This window comes from Crotalus tigris, unplaced genomic scaffold (assembly GCF_016545835.1).
Source record: "Crotalus tigris isolate CLP2741 ecotype Arizona unplaced genomic scaffold, ASM1654583v1 scf7180000019363.1367679, whole genome shotgun sequence".
NCBI lineage: Eukaryota > Metazoa > Chordata > Lepidosauria > Squamata > Viperidae > Crotalus > Crotalus tigris.
Window position 1 is genome coordinate 970,997 of NW_024097499.1, and position 9,748 is coordinate 980,744.

At 37.7% G+C, this 9,748-nt stretch overlaps 1 protein-coding gene across 2 annotated transcripts in view; it reads left to right on the forward strand.

Annotated features, from left to right (window-relative positions):
• Window positions 1-8,877, forward strand: part of ITGA6 (integrin subunit alpha 6) — a 69,132-nt gene extending 60,255 nt beyond the window's left edge. The window contains exons 25-26 of one of the 2 annotated variants that reach the window (XM_039361775.1): window positions 1,139-1,268; window positions 5,316-5,451. In XM_039361775.1, the coding sequence (XP_039217709.1) occupies window positions 1,139-1,246 (108 nt within the window). In that variant the 3' untranslated portion in view covers window positions 1,247-1,268; window positions 5,316-5,451. Of the gene's footprint in view, window positions 1-1,138; window positions 1,269-5,315 lie in introns of both variants that reach the window. The other variant, XM_039361774.1, reaches the window with a different exon arrangement.
• Window positions 8,878-9,748: the final 871 nt, after the last annotated feature.

Sequence of the window (9,748 nt, forward strand, 5' to 3'; positions counted from 1 at the left end):
TTTGTATATTTATAAAGGCTCAAATGTGAATTTCTGAAAATTTGAAAATTTGAATTTCTTTTAGAAATTATTGCTGTTGAGACCATACCCAGGCAATGGATTCCATTTTATATATGTTAACTTTAGATATAATGTTTCTAATATTTTTTCCATGTGAAAACAAATGTCCCACAACTATAGGGGGACAACTCCATATTATCTCAGATAACTCCATATTTCTTTTTCCACCACTACCCAGCATGTATGCTGATGCACGTCATGATGTAGGGAAAGGGCATATTCTTGTCCTTTCTGTACTTCCACACCTTGCTTCATCTTATTCTTCAATTCTATATACATTTGCTTGAATTCCCAATAAACTCAGTTGAATTTCATTTTGTCTGGAAATGAATAGGATTGCTGTGCTAATGCTGTTCAAATTAATCAGGATTTGAGTTTTAAAATTCATTGAAGAAATAGGATACTAAGTTCTTTGGGCATCTTTTATGCATGGGCACAGTCAAAAAGCTTTTTATCAAGTAATTTTGAACATCGAATCAACGCTACATTTATTCATGTTTCACATAATGCTTGTCTGTAAGTTCAAGATCTGTTTTTTTTGCAGAAAAATAGCTGTTGCCTCTATAGGGAGCAAACATGTCCTGATTGCTCTGACAAGCATTATATATTTATTTCACATCCTCAAAATAATGATTAAAAAGGCTTGCCCATCTGTTGACAGCTCAGGGTTCATAACTGAAACATTAGAGCAGCGGTTCTCAACCTGTGGGTCGCGACCCCATTTGGGGTCGAACGACCATTTCATGGGGGGGTCGCCAAACAACGCGATCCGCCATTTTTTTTCTCAGCTGGCGGCACTGCGTATGTGCATGGGGGCGCCGCCGCGCATGCGCGCCGTGTCCTTATGACCGGGGTCGCCGTATAAAAAGGTTGAGAACCACTGCATTAGAGCGTGGAACAAAGAAGTGATCTGTAAGGGGAAAATTATAACCAGAAGCCTATTGTAGTTATTTTACAAGACAGATTTTTAACATTCGGGTACCGAATAGTCGAGTTATTTCAATCTTTTTCCTTTTTTTTTTCTTTTCTTTTTGCACATTAATCCCTAATATTAACCAAGTGCCTTGCTTCCTTATAGTGTGGTTTCTTCAAGAGAGATAAGAAAGATCATTTTGATGCCACATATCACAAGGCTGAGATCCATGCTCAGCCATCTGATAAAGAGAGGCTTACTTCTGATGCATAGTATTGATCCACTTCTGTAATTGGTAATTGCTTTTTGAATTTATTAGCTGCAGGTTGGTTGCGGTGGCTAATGACTCAAAGCTTGCTGCATTTGTTCTGCTGGTTGCCTCGTTTCAAAATATCAATTCTTTTTAATGCTTGCTTACATTCCTTAGAATAATCTTTCTCGGTGCACGAACATGCCAATCCTTCTGTCAGTTGTTTTTTAACTGCTGCTTACTTACGCATTTCTCCTTCCACTCTGGAGACTTTCTACTGAGGGTTGGCATCCCAGTCCTAAATATGCTGGCTCACGGTCCAGGAGACTAAACACATCTCTGGGACCCTCTTCTGATTTTTTTCTATGAAATAAGGAGGAAAGTCCTGTATTAAGCCAAACTGGTGGCTTTCAAAGAATGTTGGCTCAGTTCCTCAAGAAGTTGGGAAACTCAGACAAGCTTTTCCAGAAAAACAACTTGTCAGCAGCTAATGTCCAAGCAAATCTCTGAAGGCTGGTCTGTGACTCGAGTAAACTATTGGTCCTTCTTAGAGGAAGGCCCTAAATCCCTTATAGTATATTGGGACTCTCTAATACAGCAGTCCCCAACCCTTTTTGGCACCAGAGATTGGTTTCATGGAATACAATTTTTCCACAGACTGAGAGGGGGGGATTGTGCAACCTAGATCCCTCACAGTTTACAGTAGAGTGCGGCCTGGTTGCTAATAGGCCATGGAATGGTATTGGTCCATGGCCCGGGGGTTGGGGACATCTTTAGCAGACTTTCAATGGTATGAGGAAAGCACTTTCCCAGAATGAAAGTGCTGGGCTAAATTGTCATTTCCTAGCAAACAACCAGACACCCAGTCCATCTGTCTAACAGCATGTAGATACTTAGGGTTGAAATAATCTTTGAGTCTAACACTTACCTCTTAAAAGACAAATCAGCACACAAGTATCTGAATGTGAAGGTTGAGGTTATAACTTTAAATCAGTGGTTCTCAACCTTTTTAATGCCACGACCCCCAACCGATCGTAAGTCGAGGACTACTCAACCGGTCGTAAGTCGAGGACTACTCAACTGGTGCAGCACCGGTTGCAGAATGGGACTTTTGGCGGGCTCAGCAGGGCAGAGACAGCCTGGACAATTCCTATTGGCTTTTGAAAGCCAATAGAATTAGACTCTATTCAAGAAAGTCTATTCTATTGGCTTTCAAAAGCCAATAGAATAAAAGGGAGTAGCACAGCTAAGGAAAAGGGAAAAAAAATGGCGGATTGCATTGTTTGGCGACCCCCATAAAATGGTTGTTCGACCCCAAATGGGGTCCCGACCCACAGGCTGAGAACCACTGCTTTAAATCATAACTCTATAAGTGGATTCCATGTAATGAATTCAAACCTATCTGGGCAGTCTCTTCAACGTTTAGATGAATGCATATGAAAAGGAGGCCATATAGATACTGTATAATAAACAATAATAATAATAAATATTAGGAAAGAAAAATACATATTACCATTAAACTATTTATTAACATTTTCTGTGTTGACTGGTGAAGGGACCACAATCCAATCCAATAGTTAATAAAATCCTAATTTTTAATGGAGCTTTTCTCAGATATTATATATATAGGACGGTTATAACTATGTCTACCTCCAGATTTAAGCATCTGTATTTAAAGATTTAACAATTGTTGTCCATAATTGTGAATCAGTGATGCTTCAGTAAGATATGGACCGTGTTTTGAAAAGCAAGACGTATTTTTACTTTTTTACTGAGTAGGTAATAGCTTTATTAACACAAGTGCATGCCAAAAGTCTTTACTGCTGTGGTTGCTCTTTCCAATATATGGCAGTTCTTGTTTCTCAGTTTTTACGATAGTTTACTACAGAAATTTCCATTTTATTTTATTTGTACTTGGATCTGCATTTCTTTCTCTAAAGCCTGCCTATTGCATGCTGGCTAATGTTATGTCTACCTTGAACGCATAGATGTAAATGTCCATTGCACGTCGGATTGCCAAAATGACCAGTTTAATTTTGCTGCTTTATGTCTAAAGAAGCCGAAATGTTCCAATTAGGAAGACTTCTCAGACTGATCAAAATTTATTTCTCTGACCAAGTCTTTGCTACAACAGTTATACAGTAATGTGCCAAGTATGGGTTAGAAATACAGATTGTATGTTGACCAAATGGGCTGAAGGGCAGGAGAAACATTGTGAATTTTAAATAATAAACGTGACAAAAAACCTTTTGAGTAGTTATGGATCCAGGCCATTTGTAAAACAAAGAGAAGAGGCGTTTACTATACGACCTGTCCTCTGAAGAGCTACTAGCCTTGCTGGCTGATATTTCTTGTACATAGGGTGAAAGAGCCTGTGGACCTTGTTAGTAGAAGGTAACCTGATTCATTGTAATTTTAATAATAATAAAGTATGGAAGAATCAGAGAGGATGGAAACTGGAATTGCTGATTACAAATATTGGAAAATATGTGAGTAAACACAGGTGCTCTGCTAGATAAGTGGAGACCTGCCTAAGGTTCCCTCTGCTGTATCAAGGCAATGTTGCCTCTTTTCCTCTCAGAACCAAGTCCCATGGCAGTATCCTCTTCCCTATCCAAGCATTCATGGGTTCCTCAGGCAACTGTAATATCCCAAACAAAGCTCCGTAACCATCCCCATGTCCGTGGAAATTTACAAGGTAACAGGGAGGCAATGGTGTAACTTGCTGCGAAGAAAATACTGCAACATTCCTGAACAGCATTTCTTTCAGCCCAAATTCTTTGCATGAAAAGGGGAAAAAGAAAGCCTAGGTCTAGAGATGGGTTGATATTTATGTTCGTCCATGCCAAGAACAACACTACGAGCAGCACAAATTGGATGGCTCTGTTATTCTCCCCATTTTTCTCCAGTGTCTCTGCCCCTTAAAATAATGTTTTGGGATACGAGGAGATGGGAGCTACCTGAATGATACTTTTATGTGTACCTACCTTAAAATTAACTTTGAGCTGGCAGGTTGTCTGGGGTTTAGATTTTGGTATTTGGCTATGGTGCATTCTGATGCCAGGCCTACATAATTTTGACCTCTTGTCTCCATAAACCATACATTCATAAGAATAGATTCCAAAGGCATGGGTTATTGGATATAAATCAGAAAGTGAATGATCAATTTTTATATTTTTACTGAGCCAGGTAAATTATGTATGGTTCTATACTATGGTCTAAGCAAGGTTCGATATATTTGGGCTGCCCTTCAATTTTAATACCGGATTTCCCAAAAATATTACTAGGTTGACTACAAAGAGAATTTACTTTTGTAAAATAAATTTGAGATTGAGAGTTTTCCTGGCAAGCTAAGATTGCAATCTTGGGTGAGACGTTTTCTCTATCTATCTATCTATCTATCTATCTATCTATCTATCTATCTATCTATCTATCTATCTATCTATCTATCTATCTATCTATCTATCTATCTCTATCTATCTATCTATCTATCTATCAATTAATTAATAAAATTTATATGCCGCCCAATCCCTAGGGACTCAGGGCGGCTAGGACATCTGGTGTTGTATTTATCCCTCTCTTTAAAGCAGTGGTTCTCAACCTTTTTAATGCCGCGACCCCCAACCGGTCGTAAGTTGAGGACTACTCAACCGGTCGTAAGTCGAGGACTACTCAACTGGTGCAGCACCGTTTGCAGAATGGGACTTTTGGCAGGCTCAGCAGGGCAGAGACAGCCTGGACAATTCCTATTGGCTTTTGAAAGCCAATAGAATTAGACTCTATTCAAGAGAGTCTATTCTATTGGCTTTCAAAAGCCAATAGAATAAAAGGGAGTAGCACAGCTAAGGAAAAGGGGGGGGGGAAAGGCAAACTGTGTTGTTTGGCGACCCCCATGAAATGGTCGTTCGACCCCAAATGGGGTCCCGACCCACAGGTTGAGAACCACTGCTTTAAAGGTACGCTCTGTGACAATATATTTTTTGAAGACAGAGATAAGGGGATTGTAGTGCAACATATCTGGGGGGCTCCAGGTTGGGTAAGACCATACTTGTTTAATAACATTGAGCATTGTGACATTTTCTCTCCCTATAGTGCGGGTTCTTCCAGCGTTCCAGGTACGATGACAGCATCCCCCGCTACCATGCTGTAAGAATTCGGAAGGAAGAAAGGCAGATTAAAGATGGAAAAGCTAAAGAGAACCATGCAAAAAAACAGTGGATCACAAAATGGAATGGAAATGAAAGTTATTCCTAGGGATTCCAGCTAAAATCCCAGATTGGATGGATTTTAAATGTCTTTGAGCAACATGATGGATGCAAGTGGAGGACCTGTTTGTTTTATAATAATTATTTTCATATCAAAGTTGTTTGGGGTTACAGATCTAAATTTTAAGACTCCCTAAACCCACTTCTTGCATTAACTAATCTCTAGTCTTTTGGAAAAAAAAATGCAGTTAAAATCCAAATTATCAGCCCAGAAAGGGATACTCTCCTTTTGGTGAAATTGAGCTATATTAATTTTTCCCAGGTAACGGATTTTTTTCCTTCCACCTTGGTCTTGAGAGACTCCCCTTGGGCCACGAAAAAAATTAATGAAACTGGCTGTGTGGGCAAGGACATCTGGCCACGGTCTAAAGGAGAAGAGAAGCAAAGTAGCCTGAGTTGTGTGGTTTGTTAGAATACTCTTGGCAAAATTTGACTGAACTGCACAATTACATTTTATTTCCAAAGTCTGAATTATGTGTTAGGTCAAGTCTTAAAATTGTTTCTTTGATCCCACTTTCTTGCATTGCTGGAACTTCTCTCACCAGATGTAAGATAGCAAGATAATTTTCCTAATGACGAATGGTTCAGTATATTTGTCTTCACTATTTAAGTATCAGAAGAGAATACTAGTATTTTGTCAGGAAAATTATATGGAACTCCAAGTGAGATACAGAATAATGTAAACCATAATTCTTTCTCACTTTGTGGATATTTCTTTTGTCACTGAATGCTTAAAATAAAAATGGAGGTTTCAGACTTGCCTGCCCATCATGACATTAAGATTTTCTCCTATCTCCCAGCCCAGAATATGTTTACTTTAATCCCACTACTTTCATGGCTGATTGATTATTCAGAAGTGAGAGATATGGACATATGAACAGAAGTTAATAATTTACATTAATAGGATAAAACCGTGACATTAAGAACTGGTTCTAACCTCAGGAAGATTAGCTTGTAGTATGTAACTCTGTTCAGTTTTAGGAACTGCAATGTTTGGATTTTTTTTGCTTTTAAGAGGTAAATTGCTGGAAAAAGTGCATATTAAGGGAAGTAAATATTTGCTAATATTTATAACTTTGGCGGGGTTTTTTTTTTGCAGTAGATATCTATGAAATAGTGAATGATCTAGACTTAGTTGCATTTTGATCCTGTTTGAAACCATGGGACCTAACTGCAACTAATTTCATCTGGATCCAATTCTTTATATTGACGAATTGATGCAATGATGTATGGCTGAATTTCTAAAGGAAAACTCAAGTTATCTTATAATCATGTTCTCCTAAAAGCCTTCTTGTTTAGAAAGAGTATTTTATGTTTCTGAGTAGGGAGACCTTGACATTCTGCATCTGTTTTAAAGGCACTGTTTACTTTGATTATTGTACTAATACAGTGTGCAGAAAAGAGTTTATCAGTCCCGCCATTACACACAGTGATATGGACATGTGTTTTTCGGGTAAATTTATGGTCTCTAAATCTGCTAATTCCGTGTTCTAAGACTAGTGTGTGAGCACCAGGTTTAAAAAACAAATTTTAATGTGCAATAGGTCATGTTTTAGTAATGTTTTAAAAATCAGCATTGCTGAATGTCACTTACACCAAATATATACAGCTTTTCCAGTGACGATGTGCATCAGGGCTAATAGAGCAGACTACTTTCACCTCTGAAGCTGGCAGCCACAATTGCCGGCAAAGCATTAGGATACCGAAGAATTAGGCCACATTCTATTAGCCCCAAAACTCCTCCCCATTGGATTAACGCTGGTTATGAAAGCCTGCATTGATATATACATAGGTTTTGTCTTTTAAAAGCTTGAATATTGGTTGTACTTTTTGTATATACTGTAAGTCATTCTTATATATTTATTTTTACCATAAATCTTTGTCTTTAATGGTTAAGCCAAAGATTTTTAATTAATGAGCAATAGCATATCAAGTTCAGTGAATAAAAATGAACTTTTTTCCACCAAATGTGCCAATAACTTTTAAAATTCCAATGATCAGAATATTCTCAGAACCTCTTCTTTACACATTTCTAAATTATGTACTAGAGATGTATCTTCTAAGTAATTTGTGCGCTAATGCATACTTACAGATATTTATAGAAGTTTTATATGACTAACTTAATTAAAAAATATAGCAAGTGCTCATTGGGAGTGGGGGAGGGACAGAGTTTTCTTTGTTCTGTATTTGGAACAAGGTTAAATAGTACAGAAGCTATAGCACTTGAACCAAAATATAAATTCACTAAATTAACTATGGTATTTTAATGGACGGATTAAGGACTACTGAGTAATTTCCTACATTCCTAAAATTTAAGAATTGTTCCATACAAAATGCCATTTGAAACTTGTAATAAATGTAACTGCAGTCTTATCATATCAAAATATTGGTACTGATTAAGTGTTATATACATATGCTAGCATTTACAGTGTATGAAATACCAATGGTCCATCAGAAGAAAGATTTTGGAACTATGCAATGCATGGCTTTGCAATTTAATTCCATGTAGGGCGTTCAGAGCGCATGGGACCAAACATCGCACTATTTGTAGCTCTGTGAAAGTAGCCTTATCTTTTCCTGTGATCACTCGGCAGCTCCGGAAAATAGCTGTACAATCCTAGGAAAAATCACAACAGCGTAGAGCTTTAGATGGATGCTGCATTTATGGTCTTGTGTGCCCTGAAGTGCTTCCTTGGAATCAAATCTGAAGCATAGCATAGCGTTGACAGATGTTAACAGATAAAAACTATGCAAACCTGTAAGTATATATCTTAAAGAAACAGGTATTATATGTCTTCTGCTGTGTAGTTCAGTATAAAAATATGTTGGTTTGGTGCAGGATGATAGTTGGTTCCAAGCTTTGGTTTCTAGCTATTAATGTCAATTTCTATCATTCCACTTTTTATGGTTATCCAAATAACTTTTTGACCACCCATTTTATACAGATTATTTTTCATAAAGCTTTTTTAACTTAAAAGGTATAAGCTCTTTTTTGAAGCTTCAGGTACAAATTTGGTGCCTGACATTAATCCACTAAATGCTGCTGTGGTGTCTCCTCCATCCATTTTATTTATATGTGGCCCATAAAAATAAATCTTAGGTATGATGGATAAATTTTATTTAAAACTCTATCTCTGTAATGGGCTTATTGAACCGAAAAAGTAACTGAAACACTACTATAATTTTTCATTAAAACTAACTGGTTATTCTGGTGGTTTGTCAGAAAAAATAAATATGTAATCAATAAGTAAAAGTATCATCTTGAGTCACATCACTGGTATATATTTATTTTCCACATTAATTGTTACTAACATCTAATGTTGCATCATGCCTGAAAATTACCTGTGGATATGTCTATAAACATGTGAAATAAATTTTATATGAAAACATTTTCTATGGTAGTATTGTGTATTACACAGTTACTTTAAATTTCTAAATACTTATTTAAATTTGGAGGTGCCCACTGGGATTGTATCACAGGTTCTACAATTCTTTTGATTTGGAAGCAATACCCACACCGATAATATTATTTAAGGCTTAATTCCAAGATAATACAGGCAGTCCTTGTTGAACGACCGCTTGTTCAGCAATTGTTTGAACTTATGGTGCTGAATGAGGGGGACTTTTGAGGATTCCTTTAGTTGTGGCCATTGCAGTGCCCCCATGGTCATAGGATTGTGATTCAGTTGGTTGGCACAGGCTTACAACAGTTGCAATGTCCCATAGTGATTATATGGTCACTGCTGACTTCCAACAAGCAAAGTCAGTGGGGAAGCTGACAGGAAGTTGAAAATGATGATCAAGCTGAGCTTGGGACACTGCAATGATGGCAATGGGAACTGCTACAACTGCCTCTGTTAAATCAACATAATCACTTGACATCCCACTTTTATGACCGTGTTGCTTGGCTACAGAATTGCTAATCCCAATACCGTTGTTAAGCAAGGACTACCTGTATGTGATGACCCAGGGCCCTGAACGAAGGCAAAGCAATTAGCTGGTCAGGATAATTGTCTTTGTAAGCACTGCCAACGTTCACCCAACAGCCCCCCACATATGCTGGCACAAGTTCAATAAAACAGTCCACGGAGTTAAACAGTTCTTTAAAGTAAAACAGATAATAAACAAAGTATAATCTTTTCAACGCCCAGCTTGCCTGTAACCTGCAAACTGCAAAACTGAGGACAGCAAGGAGAACCCTTGCAGGAAACAAACTTGATCCAAAATACAAAGAGTCCAGGTACAAGAGCTCACATCATG